General features: G+C 45.9%; 2 protein-coding genes across 4 annotated transcripts in view; both read right to left on the reverse strand.

Moving 5' to 3' along the window:
• The window catches only part of NDEL1 (nudE neurodevelopment protein 1 like 1), a 44,075-nt gene extending 19,998 nt beyond the window's left edge, over positions 1 to 24,077 (reverse strand). The window contains exons 1-2 of one of the 3 annotated variants that reach the window (XM_028124837.2): positions 24,003 to 24,077; positions 1,445 to 1,542 (exon numbers count right to left, since the gene is read on the reverse strand). In XM_028124837.2, coding sequence (XP_027980638.1) covers positions 1,445 to 1,530 — 86 coding nt within the window. In that variant the 5' untranslated portion in view covers positions 1,531 to 1,542; positions 24,003 to 24,077. Of the gene's footprint in view, positions 1 to 1,444; positions 1,543 to 9,194; positions 9,353 to 24,002 lie in introns of those variants that run through there. The other 2 variants (XM_028124836.2, XM_028124838.2) reach the window with 2 other exon arrangements.
• Positions 24,078 to 26,929: 2,852 nt separating this feature from the next.
• LOC114225439 (large ribosomal subunit protein eL39-like) lies at positions 26,930 to 27,085 on the reverse strand. The gene has a single exon (XM_088027240.1). The coding sequence runs from the start codon at positions 27,083 to 27,085 to the stop codon at positions 26,930 to 26,932; it is 156 nt and encodes a 51-aa protein (XP_087883366.1).
• Between the last annotated feature and the right edge of the window lie 573 nt (positions 27,086 to 27,658).

Consider the following 27,658-nt stretch of genomic DNA (forward strand, 5'->3'; position numbering starts at 1 on the left):
GTTCAATAATTTTGCCTGAATGCTGGCACTACCATAAAGTATGCTACACAACAATCTGTTCTGCAGCTCTTAATCTATATTGGGGGTTCAGTGAAAGTGAGTTAAAAGGCCCAAAACGGGGGGGGGGGGGGGCGCCTGAGTGGCTCAGTCAGTTAAGCGTCTGCTTTCAGCTCAGGTCATGATCCTGGGTTCTGGGACCGAGCCCCACATCGAGCTCCCTGCTCGGCGGGAAGCCTGCTTCTCCCTCTCCCACTCCCCCTGCTTGTGGTTCCTTCTCTTGCTTTGTCTTTCTCTGTCAAATAAATAAAATCTTTAAAAAATAAAAAAAATTTTTAAAAAGGCCCAAAAGGACACATTTCATACGCTCACCGCTCGATCTTTCTTATTTAAGGTGTAAATAAAGAAGCACATATAGTATGCCACAAAGTAGTTTAATGTTTAGATAAGTGTTTTTCAATACAGTTGCTTTCCTTTGTAATTCTATTTTTTTTTAAGAGTTTTATCTATTTGAGAGAGAAAGAGAGAGCGCATGCAGTGGGGGTGGAGAGGAGCAGAGAAAGAGGGAGAGAGAATCCCAAGCAGACTCCCCGCTGAGCATGGAGCCCAATGAAGGGCTCAATTCCAGGACCCTGATCATGACCTGAGCCGAAACCAAGAGTGGGACACTTAACCGACTAAGCCGCCCAGGAGGCCCTCTATTATTTAATTTTATGCATTTAAACGTGTTATTCTGAGAAGGGGTCCAGAAGGTTTCCCCAGCCTATTAAGGCATCTATGGCACAAAAAGATTGAGAAAACCCCTGCCACAGACAGACCCGTTCTAGATCCACTGGCACAATAACGACCTTCAACAACAATGAAACAGTGATAAAAGGTTTGATAAGACTTAACAAGCTCTGTAAAACAAAGCAGGAAAACGTGTGTGTATGTTAGAGCATGTTTTAAAAAGAAATCTAAGACAAATTTTGGTGCTCAAAGGTTATTATGTAAAAGTTTCCCCAACTACTTAAAATAACTGAGACCTTATAAAATGCTCCATTAACCCCTGAAACTCTTCTCGCCCCCCGACACTGACAACACTGGCCTGGAGAGAACTAGAGTCGGCTGTGCGTGCCCTACACAGCTTATCGGAATCTCCAAAGACCACACAAGGAGGCAGAATCAGGGCGCACACAGCAGGCCAAGGATGGCCAAACGCAATAAGCATAAAAGGAGGTAAACTACCAGAAGAAATCACAAATGTGAAGTTTTCTTACTGTTTTAATAATTTGAGTAATAAAGATTTATGGCATTTTCATAGTATTTAAATACAGCAATGCTAGGACTATTTCCAGAATCCCAGCTTCCATAAGAGGTAAACAAATAAATAATAAAATATTACATACGCTAGAGTTGGTATATTCCAAATATCCTCCCCTATTTTCAGGATGCTTTTCAATATTACCTTTGTTTATACTTCAAAGAAAGTTCTTTCCAGTAAGCAGTTTCCTCCTTTAAACTCGAAAAATCTGGTATATCTTCACCATCCATGATCAAGAAAGCCTGTGAAATATTAAAGACATTTTTAAGTTAAATAGAGAACAGGGGCAACCTGGCTGTCTCCGTCAGCGGCAAGTGCAACTCTTAACCTTGGGGTTGTGAGGTCAAGCTCCACACTGGGCGGAGAGCTTACAATCAATCAATCAACCAATGACGGCTATTAAAAATGAAATATACCATATGAAATAAAAAAATTAAAAAAACAAATAGAGAACACAGCAATCTAAATAAAAGTACAAAATCTGGGATATTAAATCAGCATCCTGGAGGGAGTTAAAGATGACAGATTCTGAGAATGAATAACCGGGTACATAAATCACTTTACTGCCCCAACCTCAGGGCCCACCTGTACCGTGGATGACATCAGGACAGGAAAACCCCAAAGTGCTCGGGTATAAAGGCACATGAGGTACTTTGGATGGAGGCACTAGGTTCCAAGTGAACTGGCACCACAGAATCATCCTGCACCCCGGGCCCCAGCAGCTGGGTTACAGCCAGCCGGTTTTCTGGGAATCTGGTGACAGAAACAAGTTTATTGTTCGAGCTGATGCTCCTACTGCACGTCCTTCCCTGCTGTACAATTGCTTCAAAAGACCTATCAGAAACATTTCATGCCAGGTGACCACACTAGCAAATCAGGTACATTCTTAATAATTTACGATTTGTGAAAACTTAATTATCTTAAGTCCCAAGCTTCCTCCGTAAATTCACTAATCCCCAACTTCAGTGTCCTCTCATCTTGGTTGCTCTCCCAAAGCACTGGGGGCGGGGATTGGAATATCTATGACCTCACATTTGGACTGAGCACGTAAAAACCCCAACTGGCTGGCCAGAATATGAAATAACAAGGACACTGGGCTCACTCTACATTCATACCTAGAGCGAGACGTCTGCCTAGCCTCCGTTGTACAATGCCCTCCTGAAGCACCCCACTTTATATTCCAGCAATACTGTTTAAAACTGTCTTAACACGACATTCTGCTTCAGGTCTGGATGTTTCCTCTACCTGGAATGGCTCTCCCTTCCTTGTGCATTTGGAAAGCTCCAACTTGTCCTTCAAAACCTAGCTGTCATCTTTTCCAGGAAAGCCTTTCCTGCCCTAACCCAGACAGCACTGAAATCTCCTACACTCTTGCCTATCACTATACCCCACACTTGCTTTCCTGAATAGACTCACCACACAGTAATGCATTTGCCTGAAACCTGTGTCCCCGTTAGGCTGTGTATTATTCTTATTCCAACCCAGCACAGTGTCTGCACAACAGCAGATACTCAATAGTATTAGCTAAACTAAACTAAACCAAAATTGAACCAACCTAATCCATACCGGGCAGCAAGAACGAAAGACCAGCTTTAAAAGTAAATTAACAGAAACCCAGAGTTCAAACAGCACAATCCACTCATAAAGGCTGAGCAAGAAGTCACAGACCGGAAACTCCTGCTTCAGGGTGAGTATGCCACAGAGGTACGAGAGTGATTTCTCGCTGAATAATATTAAAGTATAACTTGATACACTTTGTTTGAAGCTGACTGCCGTGTTCTGTTTCAGCCGAGTCTTTCCTGACCACACCACCTTCTCTGACTTTTGGCATGTCAGTCAATCTTCCAATTATCTGCAATTACCAATCAGACTAAGAGTTCTTTGAAAAGAGATGGAATCTTGACCTGCTTTGCACCCCTTCATGGCACCAAGCGTAACACTTGGCCCAGAGAAAGTATTAAAGCTTTCGAGCATTTACTGAGCAGCTGCTACGTGTCAGACGTTGTTAAGTACTGGACGAGTACTTAGTGCCTCAGGCGGGCCCTCCTCCAATGCCATCAGCCCTCCACTAGCACACTCCTTGCTGTATCACTCTACTCTTGGACATGCCCTCAGGGCCCACAGCACAGGAAAATGTAAACCTCACAGAGGGGGGAGTCCTGCCCAGACTGGGCTCTAGGGTTCCGATTCTGCCATTCAACTCCTTAAGCCATCTGCTTAACCTCTCAAGGTCTCCGTTTTCTCATATGATGAGAGTCTGGACCAGATGACAGGTTTCTTCAAGTCTGTGTACTAACTACTAAATATTACGGATCAATCTTACAATCCTATCCCTTCATCAAAGTTCCCAATTCCCATTCCATTTCCCCAGCGGTAGGGGTAATCCTATTTATAGCCACAGTGTGTAGTAAGATGTCAGTGAGGATGAGGCTGGTCCAGCATAAGTATTTGTATTTCAAAAGAATATCCAAAACCCTTGAAGGCATCACCATGTGGTTTCAGTAACTCTTGAGAGTTCCTGCCTCAGTCTCCTTGAGGGAAGGGGCAGATTTCATATTAACAATCCAGATGAGGATTTAATCACAGCACAGAGAGGCATCTCAAGGTGAGGCAACCATCACTATGTCCCTTGAATGCTCTCCATAAGGTCTTTCTCAAAAACGCCCAAAAAAATAAATAAAAATGTTGGTTACATCTGAAATCTATGAATCCAGCCCTAAAGAAACTCATGGGCACGGGTCCTCAAATTTGGATAGAGGCACTCATTGTTTCAATACTGGCAACCACATATCAATGAGCAGCTCAAATACTCAGTTTTTGATACACAATCCAGTAAATTAGGGCTTTACAAAATGTTACGAAGATCACAGGGACACAAGAAGCAAAGTTTGCTACTTACTCTAGCTCAAATAAGAAATATTTATAGAAAAATAAAAGGCTCAGTCTCTCCAGCTAGTTCCTTGAAGGCAGGACCAGTGTCTTATTTATAAATCCCTCTGTATCACCAGAAACACGGAACACGGTAGAAATTCAACAAATGTTTGAAATGACTTATGACCTTTCACTCATTATTCCCTCTTTACTTTCCAAAGTACTGCTTTCCTTTATTAAGATCTAAATTCCTATTTCAGAAATGGCGTAAGCAAAAAAACTTGTGGGTAGTTTATTTCTACCTTACAGTGCACCACCACGTATTAAACCAGGATTCTAAAACCCATCATTCTCGGCTAGACAAAATTACCAGTCTGACGCACGCCAAGCCCCATTCACAGTCACTTAAAAAGCTCGATACAGGCTCCACCCCAAAGAATAGGGAGCGAATGGGACTCACTGGGGAGAGCCTTGGAGACCCCACCACACACGTGCTACCTAAAATAATCACTGTCCAGCCCTTTGGTCTTAAATATAAACGGACAACCAAGAACCACCAGACAAATGAGAAAACCCAGGAGCATGAATAAGAAAATCCTAGCACCTACTGAACTGAGAGGAAACAGGTAATGCAGACAAATGAGAGAATTTTTTTCCTCCTGCAAGAACTCAGGAGGGTGACCTCCCACACACTTCCTGAGACAGTTACAGAAGGCAGAGAAAACCAAGACCGGACAGCACAGGGTGGAAGAAACAGTGGCTCCAACTTAGGACTGCAAGGAAGAGAAGTCCCCACCCTCAGCCATATGGACGGCTCCAGGGAAGAGGAGGAGTCCCGTTTAACAGTCTGGAAAGCTGGATACATGAGGTTGTGATGAAAGCGCATCACTCTTGTGTCAATAAGAAAAAAAAAAAAAACAAGTGGGGGCACCTGGCTGGCTCAGTCAGGGGAGTGTGTGACTCTTGATCTCGGGGTCGTGAGTTCAAGCCCCATGTTGGGGGTAGAGATTACTTAAAAATAAAATCTTGAAAAACAGCAAGTGAAAACTCCAAAGAAACGAAAACAGGATAAGAAGGTCCTGACCTTTACATACATCTTTAAATTAAATATCTCAAATCTAAAATACTTATTTTGCTGATTTTATATTACTTTATGCATTTGAGACAAGTTCCATATTTTATAGCCATCAGTGATTCTCCTGTTTTTGGCCTTAAATTTGCCATAACTTTAGTGCGCTGCTCCTCTGTAAGGTTCTAGGATTTGGTGCACGGGTTTGTACTATTTTTTAAGCCTTTCTAAAAATTTTGTACTCTGATGATAATACATCTCAGCCTTGGTCTTTTCAAAGTGAATATTTCTTGTCTTTGTAGCTTACAGTCACCTGGCAGCCATCTTGGTCCCTTAACTATGTCACTGTCATGCTTTGGACCTTCTCTAGATTACATATGTGCCTTTCTGGAACTGGGTGACTGATGCCTCTTCAGTATATCAACATTTTATTCACGGGGAGGATACTTTTAAAGTTTTCAGTACTCTTCCTGTTACTAGGCAGCAACTGCTAGTGGTGGATTGTGTGGTCCACGGGCCAGAATCCTTACGGAAGTTCATAATGACTATTAGATGCTATCCTTGCATCTAACATTATTTGAATGTATTTTAACACGGAGCCAATCCTTCTACAAACTCTATTCGTAGAAGGATTGGCTCCACGGTTTTTAATCTAAAAATGTTATCATTCACATGCTCAATGTGAAACTTTTCTGGGTGAGGCTGCTCTGCTGACTTTGGCCCTTTATTCAGTTATCAGAAGACTTATAAGTAGTTATGACATTGAAGAGCACTTAGCTAAGTAGTATTCCCTAAGGAATCTAACTGTTTACACTTCTGGGTGTACTATAAAGCATCCATTTATCCTTCATTTTTGTTGCCTAAACAGGGTCATATTCTTAACACAATCACCAGTGTTTCCATCAGTATTCCCTGATGACTCGGGTTATAAATAGACTTTCCTGCAAAACGTTTTCAATATCTAGCTCTATCTCTTGTGTCCTCCCTATCCAACTATTTAGTTCAGTGCCAAATAACCCTGGCAAAATTACTTGAATATGTGTTTTTTATTTCACACGTGCATCTCCTATTTTCTTGCTGAATCTTATGCGAACTGAATGTTGACTCCAATTTTTCCAATTAACAGGCTACTTTTATCGGCCCCTCAAACAGTATAATCTACAACTGAAACCTTTTACTAAAATGACCATCATCTTTTCCAGAAAGAACCAATTAAAAACATTTAACCTGGGAACAAGGGGTAGGAGCAACATGGCACAGTAGTGGAGAGCTCAGACCCTGGGGCCAGACTCCTCTCTATTCACTAGCCGGATGACCTTGGGCAAGTTACTCAACCTCTCTGTGCGCCCCCCTTCCTCACCTGCACAACGGGGATAAAAATTAAAATAGGGCTGTTATGAAGATTAGGGGAATATCTGTAAAGTACTTAGTACAGAGCCTGGTACACAGTAAATGCAGCATAAATTTTATTAAATTGTGGAAAAAAAAAATTAATTCAGTAGTGAACCTCTGAAGTATGACCACAAAATGTGCTCCAGAATTTGTAACATACAAATGATTCCTTAATCTCTTCCAGAAGCATAGTCCAGTGATACCACCATTCTTGAAAACATTTTTTAAAACCTCTTTTGGAAATAGCCTTGAAGAGCCAGATTAAAAACTTAAAAAAAAGTTATTACTTTGTGGTCACACCTCATTTTTACCGCATCCTGATTGATATCATCCAGCTTTATCACTCTGATTTTATTTGTCAGAAATACTCTTTCCAAAAATCAGAATTTTTACAAATGACCAAAATTTGCTACCACTGCAGATATTCAAAAGATCTTCTCCGGGCTGTAAAGACAGTCTGTTCTGTTTGCTTCAGGTTACAGTGGGAGGATGTGTTCAATGCGTTATCTGAAACTATGTAACTAGAGATATTAAGGCTATAGAAAGTTAGCCAATATGGAAAAATTCACTGCTAAAAAAATTTTTTTAAAAAGCTTTAATGATACATCGATAATCTTATGAGGCTGAAATGAAAGCAGAAATTATGTACTCTCCCCTGCTACTCTTCCCTCAAACCATGTCTCATACAGACGGGAGCACGGATCTCAAAAGTACAACTTCTACATGGGGCATTATCATACTGTATGTGACCTTCAGATGGTCAGCAACTAACAAATCAATTCATTTGGGTGTAAAACAGCCTGTCCAAAATGCTATACTTGCCCACAAGCTACTTTTTGTGCAAGGGTAAGAAAATCCATCTCCTATGATATTGCCATCCTATTAATAGTTGTAGTATCGACTGAGATTGAGAGAGTTCTGGCACTCACTGTAGGAGATACGTGCCTTTGAACCAAAATCATCTACTTCTCCTAAAGGTGACATTTACAGAATTTTTTTCCTTTTCAAAGTTGATCACAAATACCATCTCCCTTTCAGCCCTGACCATCAAATTCCTTCTTCTACCTTACGAAGTGATCAGGAACTTATGTCAGAAGTCATTTTAAGCTTTAGTAACCACATTTATCTCAGCATGATTTAAAATGAGAATAAAAATAAGTTTTGCAGATGACATGAAAGCCAGATCTAAGCTTTTACTGAAGTTTCCACTTATTTTTTAATGTCCCTTATCCAAGTTTAATTTATTTAACGAGTCTACACTGAACTGAAAAAGAACAGCTTGGTAAGATTTAGCAACTGCTACGTGGACTAGGTCAGCTTCTAACCAGGGCCAGCCCAAGGTTTTCTTTGTTACTGATAATCTCTCAATTTTAAATTAGTTTTAATAAAAATTCAGAAGAGGTATCTTCCTCCGCTCCCCTTTACTCCTCTTCAACCCATGATTTAATGCTGCATGTACCACACCTCATGATTTAGCAAAGCCATTACCCTATTTCAGAAGTGAGTAAGAGCAACACAATTTATCTGACAGAACAATTAGCCAGCGACCCATGAACGTTTCAGAGTAAGATTTTCTTTACGACCGAGTAGCAGTTCTTATCCCAGGTGAGTCTGCTCAAAAATATTCGAATGCATCTTCTTTCTACTAGCTTCTGGCCTATTTTCGGCAAATCAAATTTTCTGCTGTGCTTTCTAGCCAAGAAGGGTATAAATATCACACACACACACAGACACCGTAATTTCGAGGCTAGAGACGTAAATTCTGATCCAAACGAACCCATTCACCAACTGGTAGAATCCAAACTACTCCCCCCCCCCCACCACCACACCCGGGCTCAATTTGCCCATCCATCAAATGGAGGTAATAGAAACAGGCACAACCACAGGGTGAGGAGGTTCAAGAGACCGCAAGGGGTGTTCTGAAATGCGTCAAGGCGCTGCAGAATTGGAATGTAATTATCAGCACCGAAAGAACCCTCACCGCCTCGGCAAAACTTAAAAGGTTACCAGCAAAGAAAAAAAAAAAAAAAGGCGAGCACAGGCAACCCGAACCCGTCTGGGGACACTTTTGCGAACTCCAGGAGGGGCGGGGAGTCACGGGGGTGCCACCGGAGCCCGACGTGGGGCGCTTCCGCTGCCGCCCCCAGCGGGGAGAGGCCCCGAGAGCTAGGAACCCGAGCCGGCCGAGAGCCCGGCCCGCCGAGGGCGCTCGGAGGGAGGCGGGGGAGGGCTGGGCGCGCCGCTGCAAACCAGCGCCCCGGCCCGCGCTGCCACGTCCCGGCCTGCGTCCGCGCACCCCTAGCCCCGGCCTCGGGGCTCGCTCCCCTCCCGCAGCCCCCCGTCCTGCCGTGGGCCACACCTCGGACCAGGGCGGGCAGGGGTCGGGGGGAGGCAGTTAGAGCGGTTGGAACAGTGGCCCCGGACTGGCCGCCCCCAGAGTCCAGGCCGGGCCCGGCCCGGCGTCGCACCCGACCCGCGGGCCGGGCGGGCTCCCGGGGGCCAGGCCTCGGCGCCGCCACCCGGCCCGGCCCCCTTGAGAGCGGCCCCGCACCGCCTGCTCACCTCCAATGTGTCAAAAGCGCATGTTCGCCGCCGCTCGACCGACGTCTCCGCTCCGCTGGCCTGGCCAGGCCCGCCCAGCCGCTCAGCTCCGCTCCCCTCCGCAGCCCACTGCTCCGCTCCGCACACCTCGGCGCCCGGCTCCTCCCAGACACGTCAGGGGCCGCCTGGGTGTCCGAGGCCATTCTGTGACGCACGGGGGCGGGCCCCGGCGCATGCGCGCCAGCGCGCGCGGCCGGGGCGGGGCTGCGGCGGGGATGGCGTCACGCGGGGGGCGGGGGCGGGGGCGGGCCGGGCCCAGCGCGCTGACGTCAGGGTGGCGGCGGCCTCTGCGCAGGCGCCCCCGGGCCTCGCGGTTCCCCCGAAAACTCTGAGCGGTTTGAGGAAGTGACGCCCCCGAGGGGGGCGGGGGTGACACCCCTTGGCCTCCCGGTCTTTCAGCCACCGATGTTCTTCGAGGGTCTGTGTCTCAGGGCGTTCGTAACAAGACTCTCGGCTCCGATCTCACCTCGGAGCGCACCCCGGAGCACCCCGCAGAATATCTGGACCCTCCTAGGTCTTTCTCATCCCAGCAGGGAGCTTGGACGCAAAGTGGGCGCTCAAACACTCGTTGATCGTTGAGGGGAATACAAATACATCCACTTACGTATTTTGCATATCTAAGCGTATATTTATTTGTGGGTGTATCCCCCCGGGGCCCCTGAAGCCTGGCATCGTAGGGGACTTGAGAGGGAAGAGGGCTGAGGGGCGCTCAGCTCAGAAAGCGGAGAGATGAGGGCGGCGTAAGGCGTCTGCCTTCGCTCAGGTCATGATCCCAGAGTCCTGAGATCGAGCCCCACATCGAGCTCCACATCGGGCTCCCTGCACCTGTTCGGGAAGCCAGCTTCTCCCTCTCCCGCTCCCCCTGCTTGTGCCCCCTCTCTTGCTGTGTCTCTCTCTGTCAAATAAGTAAATAAGATCTTTTTTTAAAAAAAATTTTTAAATTTAAAAAAAAGAAAGGGGAGAGATGAGGTTGAGCAACTGCTTGGGGAGCGGAAACTTGAACTGAGCTGTTTTAAAAAGCAACTCTAGGAACTTTTACTGCATAATGTGCAGTGTAATTATCTCTGACGTCAGTGCTCTCAGGATTGGAGCTGTGGGTTTTTTGGACATGATAATCATGTGAAAGACAGGCCTCAAGGTGAAAGAGAGGTGAGGTTGAGGTCCAGTTATGTTTTTGAGGAAATGGACCTAAATGGGAACAATGCAAGAATGATCGTAAGAGGTGTCAAAATCAATAAAAATTGGGAGACTTGATGAATAGGGTTTGCAGGAAGGATGGTACCTTGAGCTAGACTCTGAAAGATAGAGGGTTGAAAAGTTCATGATAATGACAGGAAGAGTAGTGCCCTTTTGTTGTGCCATGTGTATGCACTGGCAGTTATGAGAAAGGCTTGGTTTGCATAATTTAATCCACACAACGACCCTGTGAAATAGGTGCTGTTAAAATTCCCATTTTCCCAATGAGGAAACCGAGAGTCAGCAAAATGACATTGCCCAAGGTCAATCAACTAGAAAAAAAGAGGACTCAAGATCCAAACCCAGCTAGTCTGGATTGTTTAATTCCAGAAACCACACTATTAACCACTCCTATACTGCCACTCAATTAGGGGGTCTATTCATAATAACTACCATTTATTGGACTAGAGCACTGTGCCAAATGCGTTAAATAAATTAACTCCCTCAGTCCTCACAAGCACCGGATTACATCGAGTATATATATATATTGCAAAACTGAGGTCCCCCGAGGAACTGGAATTTAAACCCAAGCAGGACTTTGTCCAAGCCCAGTAACCTCGGGAACACTGCGGAAGCTCTTTCAGGATCTGGGGCTCTGCTTCCCTGGCCGGAAGCCGTGCTCTGACCGATGAGATCATAGGCAGAGAGGTAATTAGGCAGGGAGGCCTTCCTGTTCACCTCCTGCCAAGACCCAGCAGTCCTACCCCAGAGGAAAAAACAAAGTCTGCAACTCCAGTCCCCGCCTCCTGGCTGAAGTCCTGGGAAATACACTGAGTCACTTAATGGCAGGCCAGGCCCTGCAGAGAATGTTGGCGTCATCTTGCAGGCCACCACCCCTCCTACCTAGTCTGGACCCAGAACTGGTGTCTGTCAGGGCTCCGTGCATTGGCTCCATCTTAATGAATGGGCTTTGCCTGGCAAGTCTCTCAATAATAGCAAAGCCCTTGACTGGTCTCCTTCCTCTGCATTGTTGCACTTTCTCCCAAGTTAGTGAACAACCTTTGCCCCACTCCCTGCTTCCAGTATGCGCATCCAGGGGAAGTGAAGACTGAAAGCAGCCTCTAAGGGGAACAGAAGTTACAAAATTGGCTTTGTGAACATAAAAATAATGAGTGAGGTTGCTCCACCCTCTGCCTCCGCGAACTCTTCAGTAGGGTTTTCCTGAGGCATGGATCAAGCCAAAGGGGTCAATATCACAGTCCCTGAGAGTATGCACAAGCACCCCACCTTCCCTGCCATGCTCTCAGAGACTCAGGAAACAGTGGCCAGTTTCTGGCAGTTGTGGGGGAGGGCGGTTGACCTCTTGGACACTAATGTAAATTCTAGCTAATGAGTATGCAGGACTCCAGCCACATCACACACAAAAGCTGGCATGGAACACACAATTCCAAGGAGATGGGGTCCATGGAACCCTCTGTTAAATCAGGCGAGCAGAGACCTCATAATCAAAGGTCTGATTCAGCCTAGTCTCTCCATATCTTTTAGGCCAGTATTTTCTGCTGATCTTTAGGGGCCTAGATCTCCTGTACCCAGGCTGGCCAAGGGACTCCCAAAGGCTGGCTGGTTACTAATGGCCTCCTGGATATATCCGCCAGATGTGTCACCACCACCCCATCTCGTGTCTGCACCCCAAATAAATCCTCCTTTTGCCCCATTTGAAATTTCTGAAATGAATTTCATGTTTCTGGCAATGATGTCATCACTCCCCTAGTTATTAAAGCACAAGAGCCTCCTCAAGTCACCCTTCATTATCCCTTCCCCAGCTTTCATTTCACTCCTGAGGTCACCAAACTGAAAAGACCCTCCCATCATATACTGTCTAAAAATCCATTTTCCCAGTATTTCCCTCCTGGATCTCCCCAGTTCAGAGTCTCCTATCTCTCTGTCCTTCCCTTCCCAAGCTTCTCTCCCTTGAATTTCTTCTTGGTCCAGCCCAGCAGATGACACAGCCATCAGAATAACCTTTCTAAAATCCCTCTGTGTACAGAGCATCCCTGGCTCCAAGACTTGTTTCAGCATCCAGCTGCCTTTGTGATAACATACAAACTACAAAGCCTAGCATTCAAGGCCCTCCCAAAGCAACTCCATCCCACTTCTACAGTCTACTTCCTACAGTTCACCGATCTGGGTCCAACCAGACCCTCCACCGTGTCTCCCAAACCGTTTCTTTCCTCTCTGGGCCTCTTATTGACTCCCACTGCCCTTTACTACAGCTGCTCCCTAAGCCTGGCCAGCCTACCTTCCTCTCTGCTTTTTGAAGTCTCGTTCGTATGCTACTTCCTCCAGGAAGCCTTCCCTGATACCTAAAGCCCCCAAATGAGTGCTCCTTCCTCTGTGTTCAAGCAGAGGCCCACATAGTTCATAGGAGACTTGCTGAACATGGCCTTTTGGTCATGGAGGTGTCTGAGCCCCCCCCAAAGGAACCAAAGCTCACTGAGCACAGGGATAATATTGATCGTCCCACTATACCCCAGCAACAGGCATTTAGCAAACAGTTAAGTGTGCTGCAATTAAAAGGGAAAGAATGAGTCCGTAGTTTGGTGGCTATAACTCCAAATGCAAGACTGACAGCACTTTCTGGAAAATGCCCCAAATTCTGAGGAAAAATACAGATAGAGAGACCTTTGCTAGTTTGAAAGGCTGACCTTAAGTGATGCCGGCTGATGAAGGACCTGGAATTCAGGTCATGGGCGATTATGGCTTTTCTGTAGCCCAGATCTTAACCCCAGACTATACCATCTACAATCCCCAAAGCAACATCTTTTGCTTTTGTATTAAAAAAGAATAGTCATGGGGCACCTGGGTGGCTCAGTCGGTTAAGCATCTGCCTTTGGCTCAGGTCATGATCCCAGGGTCCTGGGATCGAGCCCCGCCTCGGGCTCCCTGCTCGGCGGGGAGTCTGCTTCTCCCTCTGCCTCTGCCCTACCACTCCCCCTGCTTGTGAGCACACACTCTCTCTCTGTGTCAAATAAATAAATAAATTTATTTAAAATAAATAAATAAAAAAGAATAGTCAGAATAAAAACAGGGGATTTATTTAATATTTATACTCTTGGGGGGTGGGAAATATACTCTTGGACCTCGAGGTGAGAAGTAGTTTTCTAGAGAGAGGCAAGTCTTTCATTCATCAGCTCTGAGTTTAGTGCTTGCTCTGTTCTAGGCACTGTTCTCGGCCTTGGGGGATTCAAGCGCATCACTGTCAAAAGCACCCCCACTGCCATGGAGCTTATCATCTAATGGGGAAGACAGATATTAAGCAAATAGACAAATGTCTTTCTGTCCGATCATGATAGATGCTAGGAAGAAACCTGCCCAGGGCAGGAGGATAAGGTATGGCAGGAGCTGCTCCCTGAGTGAGTATCGGACCTAATGTCACGGGAGTGATGGCCCTCCTCCATAAAATGGTCAGGACCCTTACGATAAAGGGTTGCTATATAAAATGCAACAGAGATGTGAAATTAAGAACATACTAATACATGCCGATGCCTTGATAGAGAAGCGTATCTTACTTTCCATCACAGTACCTGGCATAGAGTGGGCATTTGATAAATAAACTGGATGAAGGGCTTGCTAAGTGGTCTGCAGAATGCCCAGCCTCCAACCAGATGATAAATTCCCCCTTCTAAGACAAGGAATGGTAACCAGTTCATGTCTGATTCAAAACTGCCCACTTCTGCTTGGTCCCTGACCCTTGAGCAGAGAGCCATGAACAGCTGAGGGGGGCAGGGGTATCCCAGCAGCACCTCAAAGAGAAAGGTAAGTTCCATTTGATGTCTTTGTTGTATCCTGAGCTGCTCCTCGAACAAACCGAGCTCACCAAACTACTCAAAGCCATTCGGTCTTCTAAACCTCAGCTTTTCTGTCAGAACCTCTGTCCCCTCAATTCCAAACTCCCGCTGTCCGTTAAGTCAACAGAAAGGCAGGAATTGGGTATGATGACCGAGGTAGGGTCCAAACCTCCTTGCTGTTCCTTCCCTGTCCACGGTGTCTGTCTGAGGATACCCCCTGCTTCTGGGCCCTTCGCCCACGGCAGGCCTCCGCTGTAGCTTGCTGAGAAGGGGCCCTTGCAGGGAACAAGGACAATTCAGCCTGTGGCTATCACAGGCCTCCCTGTCGGGGTCCTGCTCTCGTACCTGGAAGGAAAGGGCCCTCCCTTGTCCTTATCCAGGAGGCAAACTGAGGCCCACGAATTTTTGCTTGGCCTTTTTTTTTTTCCTCCCTATTAATGGAAACTGCTATCCTGCCATGCTCTTGGGGCTGCCCCAATTTCTTCCCCAGCAACCTACCTGAACTGTGGGCTTCCTCCCGTTCTGGAACTATGTGCAGCCTCGTGGTGTTCCTGGCTCCGGAGGCTCCACTCCCCTAAGCTTCTGTCTTCACTGTCAGCCCTGGCTCCCACCCAGGCCCTTGGGTCACTACCCACGCCCGAGTCACAGCTGCCTCCCCAGGAAAGGAAGCACGACACTGGTCATTGTTAGCTTGGTCAACACCTGGCAACCCCAAGGGCTGTTGACATCACGTCTACATAAACAGTGTGACTGTCCCTAGACCAAAGCAAGATCTGCTCACATACCTTCACAGAGGCGAGGTGGCACTGGTTTTGCTCACTCCTAAACCATTCTAATGAAATGACAGGGCTGAAAAGAAACGAAGCATTTCTTACCAAGCCAAGCTGAGCATATGGGGCAATTTCGGCCAAATTCCCATTACCAGGGAAGCCAGGGAGTCAGAATTACCAGGACTGAATGATCATGCACGCAACCATTCAACAAACCGTCTTGAGTGCCCGCTGTGTTCTGGGCTCCAGGAATAGAGCAGTTAATGACACGAGCTCGCAGGAAAGAAAGGAACCAGAAAAGAAGGAAACATTAGCCCGTCAGGTAACGATAAGTACTAAGGAGAAACAAAGAGGCTAGAACTTTTCCATATTTTATATTTTGGGGGGCACTGAGGGCAGCACCTGAATGAACAAATACCTTGCAATGAATGTTTTTAAGTTCTATTTCCCTTGTTCTCAGCTGCTCCTTGCTCTTTTTAAAATATTTTTTAAAAGTTTTATTTATTTACTTATTTGTTTGAGAGAGAGAGAGCACAAGCCGCAGGAGGAGCAGAGAGAGAGGGAGAGGATCTCACGCAGACTCCTTGCTGAGCGTGAAGCCCGACGCGGGGCTCGATCTCATGATCCCGAGACCATGACCTGAGTTGGACGCTTAACTGACTGAGCCACCCAGGCGCCCCCTCTTTTCCCTTCCTTTCATCAAATCATTTTTATCATTTGGCATTCCAGTAAAGAACTCTCCAATAAAACAAAATGAGCAAGAAGGAGCAGCTGACAAAATTTAAAAATCCAGGTGACTAACACACATATCATAGTCACCTTGCTCTTAATCAAAAGCATTCCAAATAGAACAGCAAGGAAGGGGGGTCAGGTGGGTGTCACTACCTTGGATGTCAATTATAGCTAACCTGGAACGTGAGGATTGCTTTTCTGGGGGGTCACTTATGTGGAGACCATTGTCTCAATAATGGGAACCATACCCTGACCGTTTATAATTATAACCTAAGATGGGCTCACTACCTACCCTGAGTCCGGGGGGACCTCCGAGGAAATTGCACACTAGCTTCTGTCAGTTGCTACACCGTATAATACAGAACAGGTCCCGATGCCCACTTTGAAAACGGCAGACTGTACATGAGAAATGTTTTCTGCTCGAAATTAGACTGGGCTTGGGCACCTGGGTGGCTCAGTCGTTAAGCGCTGCCTTCGGCTCAGGTCATGATCTCAGGGTCCTGGGATGGAGCCCCGCATCAGGCTCCCTGCTCCGCGGGAAGCCTGCTTCTCCCTCTCCCACTCCCTCTGCTTGTGTTCCCTCTCTCACTGTGTCACTCTCTGTCAAATAAATAAATAAAATCTTTAAAAAAAAAAGGAAATTAGATCGGGCTTTTTCCAAGAGTGTACGTTCCACAGAGGCCGATTTTGACTCATAAAGGCTGAAGTGCAGAAACGAAACAGCCCAGGGTTCGTGTTAATCACAGCAGAAATGTTCCTTCCATACAAAGGAAATCCACGTCCCTTTGGAGGGGAGCAGGCCAGGCAGACGAGAAGACCTCGATTTAAGTGCTGGCGGCAGGACCCCAGGGAAAGTGGGGGAAGCAGGGAAGCCCTTTCTCTGAGCCTGTTGCTGTTGCAACGATTTTCAAAAGTTGTGTGTTGACAGGACAGTTATTAAAACCGTGATTAAAAAAAAAATATTAGAGATGGTGCTGTGAGAACAGGAGGCCCAGCCACCCAGAAAAGGCGATCAAAGGGTGGCAGGACCCACCTACCGCCCCCAGAAAGAGCCCCGCCCCTTCTCAGGGCTCCCCACCCTAGTGTGAGGGCCCAAGTCAGCCTCCGCCTGGAGCCCTTCCTTCCCACCGCCCTAGGAATTCAGGAATTTCTTCTCGGCCAAATCAGCCCCATCAACAGGTGATTTTGCCCATCACTTCCTTTCTCTGCGTCTGGGTTTTTTCCTCTGTAAAAAGAGCAGGTTGTTGGCAGCTCCCATGAGTCAGGACCCATTCTGCCCTCTCGGTGCCAAGTACCCTCGCAGGCAGAGCTGAGGTCCCTGCCTCTCCAGGGCCAGTTTGCCCTACAGTCGTGGCAAGGTCAGGCCCCTCCTCGGAAGGTCGGTGAGGGCAGGTGACTGAGGACCGTCTTAATCTAGCCAAGTTTCTTTGCTCTGCCCTGAGGAGTCCCTGAACTTGCAGAATGGGCCACTGCCAAGGGCATCTAAAGTCCGGTGTATCCATCTCCTGTGGCCGCTGTAACACATTACCACATGCTGAGTGGCTTAAAACAACACTAGGGTATCCTCCTACAGTTCTGGTGGTCAGGGGTCCAAATTGAGACTCACAAGGATTAAATCAAGGTGTTGGCAGGGCTGGTTCCTGCTGGAGGCTCTTGGCCACTTCCATCTTCTAGAGGCTTCGGGGCTGCTTAGCTTGCGGCCGGCTCTCTCCAGCAGCCCTTCTGGTATCACATTACCTCGTCTGACTTTGACCCTCTGCCTTCCTCTCAGGAGGACCCTTTCCATTACATGAGGCGCACCCTGATATCCCAGAATAATCTCGCAATTTCAAAAGCCTTAACCACCTCTGCAAAGCCTTTTTGCCATATAAGGTAACACACTCATAGGTTCTGGGGGTTAGGGTGTGGACATCTTTGGGGGCTATCACATCCGATGTTCTCATTTTACCCCCTTCACAATATTTGCCATTTCTCCATATCATCTTTGACCTTTTCTTTGAATTGACTCCCCCCTGCCTTTTTTTTTTAAAGTAGGCTCCACACCCAGTGTGGAGCCCAACACCGGGCTTGAACTCACGACCCTGAGATCAAGACCTGAGCCGAGATCAAGAGTCTGACGCTTAACCGACTGAGCCACCCAGGCGCCCCTGAATTGACTCACTTTAAAAAAAAAATAGACTTAAATCCTGCATTAGCCTCATCCTAAACAATCGTATCTATGAGCTCCTGGAATTGATCTCCAGCCCTATTTTCCCTAATATTCCATAAAATAAATCCATAACTATTACAATGGCAAGTGTCCAGGTCTGTACCATGTAACATCACTTTGCATGCCATCAGGAGTACCAAGGCCAGCCTTTGGGGGACAAAAATAGAATCCAGCCTGCTGGTTTTACCGAAGAGGGTAATTTGGCCAAGAATGCACAGCTGCTAAGAGCAAAACTTCAGCTCCTCCTACAACGTCTTCCCCCGTCTCCACACTCCCTCATCGCAACTTGAGAGCATATCAGTTTCTCTTCATAGCATCCCTACATTGGCGATTCACATCATCTAGTGCTCAGGTCCCCTTCTGTTATGCTCAGGGATATTTTATATTTAGAAAGTGGCGTTTCTTATTGCTTCCCCTGTCGACCAGGACTCGTGCATCCCACTTATCTGTGTTAAACAGTCGCGTGTTTACTTGGCCCGCATCTGGACAGCGTCCAAGCCCCAGAGAAGAATGAACTGAAGAGGAAGGTCATTGGCCAGTGGTGACTTTGTACTGGGCTCCTTGCCATCTGTCTCCAGCTGCAGGCTGAGCTTTGGAAACCACTTTTGAGAAGACAGAGTTCTTTTCCATACACCCAGTGTGGGATGATATAATTATCCTCGTCTTATATAACAATCAGCATGCCATAAAAATAGCTTTCATTTACTGGATACTTAGTGTGGGTCAGGCCCTGTGATAAGTGCTTGCCAAACACCCATTCACGACAACTCTATGATGTAGCTCTTAGTGTCCCCACTTTACAGAGGAGAAAACCAAGTCTCAGAGAAGTCAAGCAGCTTGTCCAGATCACACGGCCGGGGTGACAAAGTCTGTGTTCATAGCGCCTTGGAAGACACGAGAGAACTTAGAAATCCACCTGAGATGAGGAAGGAGGGCGGGGATCCCAGAGAGGCTGAGCAACCTGCCTGAGGACACACAGTTGATGGTAGACTCGGGGACAGTTCATTCTTTCTGATTTTCTCACTTAAGCTAGTATTTCTGGGATGACTTCTTCAGACACCTGCCTGATCTGCTTCTGTTTTCTCCTCGTTACAAACATCCCTCCTCCCTGGTACTCTGGCCCTCCGTCCTTTTCACCCGGGGTTGAAAGCCGTGGAGGAATCTAAGGAGAACCCCAGAGTGATCTTTCTCCAACTCTTCCTCTAACCCACAGGGAAAAAAAAAAAAAAAAAAGGAAAGTGCAGAAAATCTCTGTGAGTCTGCACTCACTGATTTGGAATTAGTCACAATTTAACCAGAAAAGGATTAAAGTTTGCCTTTTATCCTTTCCCCTCCCCCAAAAGAGAGATTGCTAAGCAGGTAACAGAGTGGAAACAAGGTTAGATGGGGTCATGATCCAAAGGGAAACTTGTTAATGAAGATTTTAACCCAAAAGAACCTAAATGTCCGTCAATAGGGTATTGACTAGATAAATGATTCTATAGCCACACAATGGCTACCACTAATAACTACCACGTTACCACTAATAATGATGTCATAAAACAATGTATAATAATACAAGGACAAATTATGATTAGTAAGTCAAAAGCATGAATACAATTCAAAATGACTCTTATTTTTATAAGTACATAACTATAGAAAAACTCCTGGAATTGATAGAAAAGGTGATTTATATTTTCTTTTTTGTGTTTATTTGTGTTTTCCAAATATGCTACGGTGAACACAGATTACTTTCTCTTCTTTTTTTCTTTTTTTTTAAGTAGGCTCCACACCCAGCATGGAGCCCGACACGGGGCTTGAACTCATGACCCTGAGATCAAGACCTGAGCTGAGATCAAGAGTCGGACGCTTAACCAACTGAGCTACCCAGGCGCCCCTACAGATTATTTTCTTAATCCAAGGGAGGGAAAAATATCATTAAAAAATGTAGACATAGTCATCAAGATCCACTGTTTTCTGAAGCCTGAGACTGAATATACAAGAAAATAAGAGATCAACCCTATGCCTCATTACAGAGCTGGCCATATATCGACAATGTAACAATTTTCCTGCCCCACTAGAAAAATGAGCAATGGGTATAAATAAGTGGTTTGCAGAAAAAACAAAAAATGGCCAATAAATATGCAGGAAGATATTCAGCCGTATTGTTATTAAGTTTTGAACATGGAAATTAAAATAAATGATAATGCTCAGTGCTGTTAAAAGTATGAGAAAGTCAATGCTCTTGTACAATGCTGGTCAGAGTGCAAATGTTATAACCATCTCAGTTACCACGATGGATTGAATACTTGTCTCTTCACTTCCTCTTGAAATGCCACAAAAAAGACGGGACAAAAATTCTAAAAGGGAGAAATCCATGAGGACAGAGTGCAGGAGAGAAGACAATGATGACACGAGGTGTCAACAGAATCTTGGAAAATGGGAGGTAGATTGGTGAGTGGTAGCTGATGGAGTGGATCAGAGAAGGCTGGAGACTCAATGCCAACCAGAAGCAAGCCTGCAGACGCGCTCAGGAATTGGAGGTGCCAGCTACATCAGAAGGCGGGGTGGGGTGGGGCTAAAAACCAGGAAGTTCTGTTGAAACTACGGTATGTTTACAAAGCATTTTAGAGGCTGACTTCACAGCCCAGGCGATGACAAGCTAAGCTATCTACCTCTCTACCACCCCAGCAGGAGGAGGATGTTTACTCTGGAGAAACTAAACCAGAAAAGCTCCAGACTAGGGCACACTGGGCCACACCAGAGGGCAAGGCTAAGTCACCATACTACAAAGAGAAGGGGGAATGGAGGGAGGGCAGATCCTTCAAAGGCTGCGTATTGAATGATGAGATCCTACCTTCCTTCCCCTGACAGCCTACCAGAATGCCTACAGCCTGACTTGTGCCCTCCAGGCAGGAGATCAGAGAGTTTTTCTCAACAGAACCCAACTGGCTCTAGAGAGGTCTCCCAACCACTTGGCCTGATCTGGATTATCTCACAGACAAGCCCAATAGCCAACAAGACCCTCCACCTGCCCCACACTCACACACACACAGAGCCTCCAATCAGCTTCCAGTTCCTTGATCATAAAAAATGAACATTCAACAAGAAGCCACCAAACATTTAAAAAGCCTCCCATGTAAAAGACAGAACAAAATCACACAAAAGAAATTCAGGAGTAGTAGGGACAATGGAGGAAGCAGAAGTAAACTGGAAAAAGAAAAACTTCAATATCTTCCAAGAAATAAACACATCACTACATCCATAAAACAAGAACATGGTGCTACAAAAAGGAGCAAGACAAGAACCTTTTTGTTTTTAATGAGGGTTAAATTAAAATATGCGGTTGAAAAAAAGATGGAAACTGAGAGATCATCTGATGTGTCTGATCCTATTGAGAGAAATTTAAAAGCCTTATTGGAGAGGAAACAGTGATATGTATGTGAAAACTAAGAAAATGAAAAACCGAGGCAACCATCAACTCCAGTGGGGAAAAAAATCAGATGAAAGGAAGGAAATAATAGTAAAGTAGATAGCTCAGTGAACAATACTTACATAGTTATAGCATAACATATTTTTATTACATAAACATGAACACTGATTTAACCAAAATTTGTGATACAACCGTATCAGGAAGTTGGGGGAACATTAATATAAATAGGGTGATGTATCCTTACTTTTCATGGTAAGTCAATAGATAATGACTAAAATGGAAAAAAAAATAGCCATACAGTCACTTTAGAAACACCTAAAATAATTGAAAGTGTTTGTGTCTGGTAAGGAAAACCTGGAAGTGGGAAGATAGGATGGGGAATTGCTATTTTTCATTGCGTTGCCTTGTGTTGCTTTAATAAAAGTGGATATGATATTTAAAATAAAAAGTATGACGTTTATTGGAGGAATTAAGACAAATGGACTAAGACTGTAAATACATGTATGACTTTCACCCAGCAGTAAACTTGTAAGGATTTATACTAAGGAAATAATAGGGCTAGTATGCAAAGATGGGTGTTCAACGATGTTTACCGGAGCATTGTTTGTTATTATACCAAATAAATTGGAAACAGCCTAAACACCCATCAGTAGGAGACTGGTTCTATAAATTCTAGTATGTCTACACACTGGAATACTACATAGCTGTTAACAAAGACAAAGTAAGGACACCCAGGTGGCTCAGTTGACGAAGCGTCTGCCTTCGGCTCAGGTCATGATCCCGGGGTTCTGGGATAGAGCCCTGCATCGGGCTCCCTGCTCGGCGGGGAGTCTGCTTCTCCCTCCCCCTGTGCCCCGCCTCCCACTTGTGCTCTTGCATTGCATGCACGTGCACGCTCTCTCTCAAATAAATAAGTAAATAAAATCTTTAAAAAAAAAGAAGACAAGGTAGATATTTATAAATTAACCAGAGGCGATACTCAATTGTTATTGTTAAGTGAAAAAAGGTTAAAGGACAGAGTTTGACATAAGAAATATTTACTTAAAAATCTAGTTAATTTCCAGATTATATAAAGAACTCCTACAACTCGACAACAACAACAAAAACAAACAACTTGATTGAAAAATGCGTGAAGGACTTGAATAGACATTTCTCAAACAAAGTATACAAATGGCCAATAAGCACATGGAATGATGTTCCACACCACTGATTACTGGGGAAATGTGAATCAAAACTGCAAGAAGATACCACTGCACACCTATTAGGGTGGCTACTATCAAAAACACACAAAAGGTAGCAAGTGTCGGCAAGAAGATGGGGAATTGGAACACTCTTGCACTACCGGTAGGGTTGTTAAATGACGCAGCCACCATATTTGAAGTAAGACAATTCCTCAAAAAATTAAAAATAGAACTGCCATATAATCATAGCAATTCCACGTGTGGGCATATTTCCCATAGGGTATCTACCAACATGCAAATGGGTTAACAGAATGTGGTCTAGTCATACAACAGAATCGTATTCAGCCTTAAAAAGGAAGGCAATTGTGACAATAGGGATGAACCTTGAGACCATTATGCTGAGTGAAATAAGCCAGTCATGAAAGGACAAATACTGTATGATTCCACGTGTATGAGGTGTCTAGAGTCATCAACTCAGAAACAGAAAGTAGAATGGTGGTTTCCAGAAGCTGGGGAAAAGGAGAGTGGGGACGTGGTATTTAGTGGGGACAGAGTTTCAGTTTTGCAAGACGATAAGAGTTCTGGAGATGGATGGTGATGATGGGTGTCCAACAATGTGAATGCACTCGATGCCGCTGAACTGTGGATCTAAAAATGGTAAATTTTATGTATATTTTACTGCAATACATGTTTTTAAAATTTTTTTGAAGTCTAGAAATCTATACGCCAAAGAGTCCCTGGTAATCTTCGGGGATGGAATCATGCAAAAACTTTCACTTTCTCTGTATTATGGGGGTTTATATCAACTATCATACCAGGAAAAAAAAAAGGTCAAGTTCCACTTAAAAAATGAAATAAAAGTAACCTGCAATTCTGAAGGATACCATCTTACAGTTTACAAAACACTTTCATAATCACTGTCCTGCTTAAGCATCACAAAAAAATCCCACAAAATAGAGACCCTGTGCCACTTTGTAGATGAGAAAACAGGTTCGGGGGGAGTGACTTGACCATGAGTGAGACAAGGAGCCAGGACTCCTGGAAATCTCCTAACCTGGTAAGCTCATCGCTTATCAAGGGATGCGATGTTAAGCATCACGTGGAGATAAACCTGTCTGAACCCAAGAAACCCTCTCTGCGAGCCGGGAAAATGCTATCCAGGCAGCCCAGGGAACAGAAAGACAAATCAAGGTCATGGGATCTTAGGGAGATGGGGATAGACAATGTGGTTTTGGGAAGCCACCAAAGCAAATGTGTGGTGTCACCCCCACAGGGACATAACCAGCTTCACAAAACTGACCTCAGCCTTTGACAGTGCCCCCAGATCCATGGATGGATAGGGTCCTCAGACCACAGGGAGCCCCCCACTCAGGGGCGCCTCCAGCTGGCCCTCACCTGGTCCAGACCTTCTCCAGTCAGACCCCCCACCATCCCAATGTACCTGCTCCTGTGTCCCGAGCCTCACCGATCAGACCAACAGCAGCGGACACGGTTGCTGGCACTGAACCAGCTGAAACCAAGCAGAAGTCAACAGGAAGTGTGAGGATCACCCCATGACAAAAGAGGTACAAGGACAGGAAGTGGGTTCAGCCACAAACGCTGGAGCCCATCATCTAGAAGTGAGGCAACCCGTGGAGCAACACTCACCTCAGTGGTGAGGAAGGGAAGAGAGAATTCGGGTCCTCGCTCCTCAGCCAGGCCTTCAAGGCTCCCCACTGTCACTATGTGCATATGCCCCCGTCCCTGTATTTGGAGGGGAAGGGCAAGGGCAAAGCCATCACTTACTGAGGGTAGGAGCTGCATAGAACCTGGCATAGCACATGAACTGAAGGCAGAGGGCCACCACCCACCCCTTTTATAGCTGGGAGACCTGGAACAAGCTGCTTGGGGTCTGAGTCTCCTTTTCCCCCTTGATGAAATGGAGGTGATACCAGTACCAGCCCCACAAGTCTGTGGATGCTTAAATGAGATAATGTGTGTAACTGGCTTCACACGGGTCCCATGAGTCCCTCCTCCCCTCTGCCTCTGCAAACTGGATCCACTCCTCAATCTTTATCAGTCGGACCACTGTGGTCTGGAGACTTCCCCCTCCCCTGCCAAATGGTGGCTGCAGGGCCCCGCATCTACAAGAAGCACCGTTCCTAAGAACTGCTACTGAGACCCTGCACTGACCATTCCTTTCCCGTGGCGATGTTATCTCCCCAGGGTCACCCAGTGAGGGTGGAAGCTGCGTGGTTCTGTCTCTGTGTCCCCCGGGACGTTCAGCAGGGCACTGGTTAGTCCATAAATGTCCATGGGCCTTCGAGATGCTGTGAAAACACCACCCTATTTAAAGCACGCAGGTGAACTCGGGAGCCTGGGCTGAGGACCCCATAGCAGTGGGGGGAGGTTGTACGGGCTTTGGCAAAGCCTTGCATGAGGGCAGGGCCGGGCTGAAACTTGGCTCCTCTTAGCTTCGCTCACAACCCTCTAAGACCCCCAAAGATGTGAAATGTGGCAACAAGCCAAAGCTTGATGTGCCTGGGAGTCAAGCTCCTACCCACCCTCTCCATTTCCAGAAGGATCCCTGCTTAGCCTGCAGCAAGCTCAAATCTCCCTCAAAAGCAATCCCTGCCCTCCTCCTGGCTCCCTGCCCTTACCTCCCTGACCTCCTCCTTTTCGGATGATGGCACCTTCTTCAAGATTGCTCCCTCCATGGGCGCCTGGGTGGCTCAGTCGTTGAGCGTCTGCCTTCGGCTCAGGTCGTAATCCCAGGGTCCTGGGATCGAGCCCCGCATCGGGCTCCCTGCTCAGCGGGAAGCCTGCTTCTCCCTCTCCCACTCCCCCTGCTTGTGTTCCTGCTCTATCTCTCTCTGTCAAATAAGTAAAATCTTAAAAAAAAAAAAAAAAAGATTGCTCCCTCCAATTGACCATTCCCCCAGTTGCCCACCTAGCTGCTTCTTTTAGCGCACACCACGCCTTGTTGAGGCTTACTATGTGTCAGGTGCTGTATTAAATGTTTGACATAGGATAAACTGCTTTAACCTTCAAACCACTCTCTAAGGTAGAGGCTGTAACTCTTCTCATTTTTTTTAAGTTGTTATTTTTAAGTAATCTCTACACACAATGTGGAGCTTGAACTCACAACCCCGAGATCAAGAGTTGCATGCTCTTCCTGCTGAGCCAGCCGGGCACTCCTCTTTCCGTTTTACAGATCAGGAAATGGAGACCCCAAGAGGCCGCACAGCTTGCCCAAGGTCACCAAGTAAGTGGACTCACACTCTTAACTTGTACTGCAGACATTTCAGCGAGAGTTTACTCCAGGAAGCCGTGAACTCTGAAGGCAGAGGCCTCTCCCCGCTCCCAATGGGACCTTACAGGCAGTGTGTTCTAGATGTGAAAACTACTGAGTGTGAGTCATCACCAGGGAGCTGGTTAGAAATGCAGAACCTCAGACGCCACCCAAGGCCTACTGAACCAGAACTTGTATTTTCACAAAAGAACCAGGTGATTGGTTTGCTCATCAAAGTTTTGGACCCACAGTGGTCCAAACTGAATTGAATAGATGGTGCTATATAGGCACCCACGGGGCTTTTGATCTTGGGGGTTTCACCTCTGGAGGAAGCACAGAGCCAAAAAGTTAGGGCTCAAGACTCCCCATGACTCACTTGCCACTTCCCAGGTGCTCAAGCCAGATCTCGGCCCCCCGCAAGTCTGGATGACAACGGCCCGTCTTTAGAGCGCCACCTGCTGGTTTTACTTAGATATGCATCGTACGTTTCTGCCCCAGGCATCCCCTCCGGAGAGCTGCAGTTCCCCCCGGGGCAGCTGGCTGAGCTGTCTCTCTGGGATTCTCTGAGTTCTAGCCAGCCTGGTTTATTCACTAGTCCCTAGTCACTATTCACTAGTCACTAGTCACTATTCCTGTCACTGGTTCAGGTAACTCCTCACTCTATACATGATAATAATGCAGTACCCCATGTTTGATCAACCCCTTGACCTTCTCAATTCAGTTCAGTTCAATAGACATTTCTTGAGCTCCTACTGGGTGCAAAGCATAAGACTTCAACGGACCATTCCTCTTCTCACTAACATCAGAACAAGTGGTCAAAGCAGGTGCTTCGTGTTCCAACCAAGGCATCAAGATTGATTGATTGATTGATTGATTGATTTTTTTTTTTTTTTTTTTTAGAGCCAAAAGGTCTCACATTTATTACTGAACCAACCTACTGGTGCAGAGGCATAGTCAGAGAAAAATCATTTCCATGATAAGACAAGTCTATGGCCAGGTAGGAAGGATGTTTACAGAATGATAGAACACATGATCTTCGTGCAGATTAATTAAATATGTGTGCCAATTAAGTGTGTCATCTCATGATGTGTGACGCCTTATAGACCCAGCTTGGTTCTTCTCCAGTGCCTCCTCTTGGAGTTGTACGTGATCTTATTACCAGTTTTCATCCGAATCCACTGGGGAATGGGACGATTCTGCTTTTGTTTCTTGGCCAGGAATCGCTTGATTCTGAAAGTCTTGTGAGAAGACATGGTGAGCAGCAGCCAGCCACGCAGAGCAGGATGGCGGCAAAAAAGAGCCAAGGCATCAAGATTTAAAACTGATCCCTACCAGAAAGTATTTACAACATTCACACGCACATATTTCTATTTCCCTATGTTTATATCCATCTAAAAGCAATAAGAAAAGGAAAGCATCCAGCTAGAAAACTGGGTAAAAGATATAGATGAGGTCATAGCAGAAGAAATACAAATAGGGGCATTTTTAAGAAATGTCCCTATTTTAAACCCTTCTTACATCTTTTTTTTTTAAGTTTATTTGGTTATTTAAGTAACCTCTACACCCAACGTGGGGCTCGAACTCATGAACCCTAGATCAAGAGTTGCACGCTCTTCCAACTGAGCCAGCCAGGCACCCCAGGCTTTTCTTACATCCTTTTAAATTTGATTTTGAAAGTTATTCTCTTTTCCCCATTAGTTTCATAATTATACATTCTTTTACTATTCTTTTAATGGTTATCAAGAAATCATGTGCATCTTTGAATTATTAATCCACAATAACAGGTACTTTTCCCACTCCCCAGGTAACTCCGGAATCTTACAATT

The sequence above is a fragment of the Eumetopias jubatus genome, unplaced genomic scaffold (assembly GCF_037043125.1).
Source record: "Eumetopias jubatus isolate StellerSeaLion01/CBP00866 unplaced genomic scaffold, mEumJub1_p1.0 scaffold_10, whole genome shotgun sequence".
In the NCBI taxonomy this organism is placed as follows: Eukaryota; Metazoa; Chordata; class Mammalia; order Carnivora; family Otariidae; genus Eumetopias; species Eumetopias jubatus.

Coding starts and splice junctions, on each gene's coding strand:
- LOC114225439 (XM_088027240.1), bottom strand. CDS start 27,085: ATGTCTTCTCACAAGACTTTCAGAATCAAGCGATTCCTGGCCAAGAAA.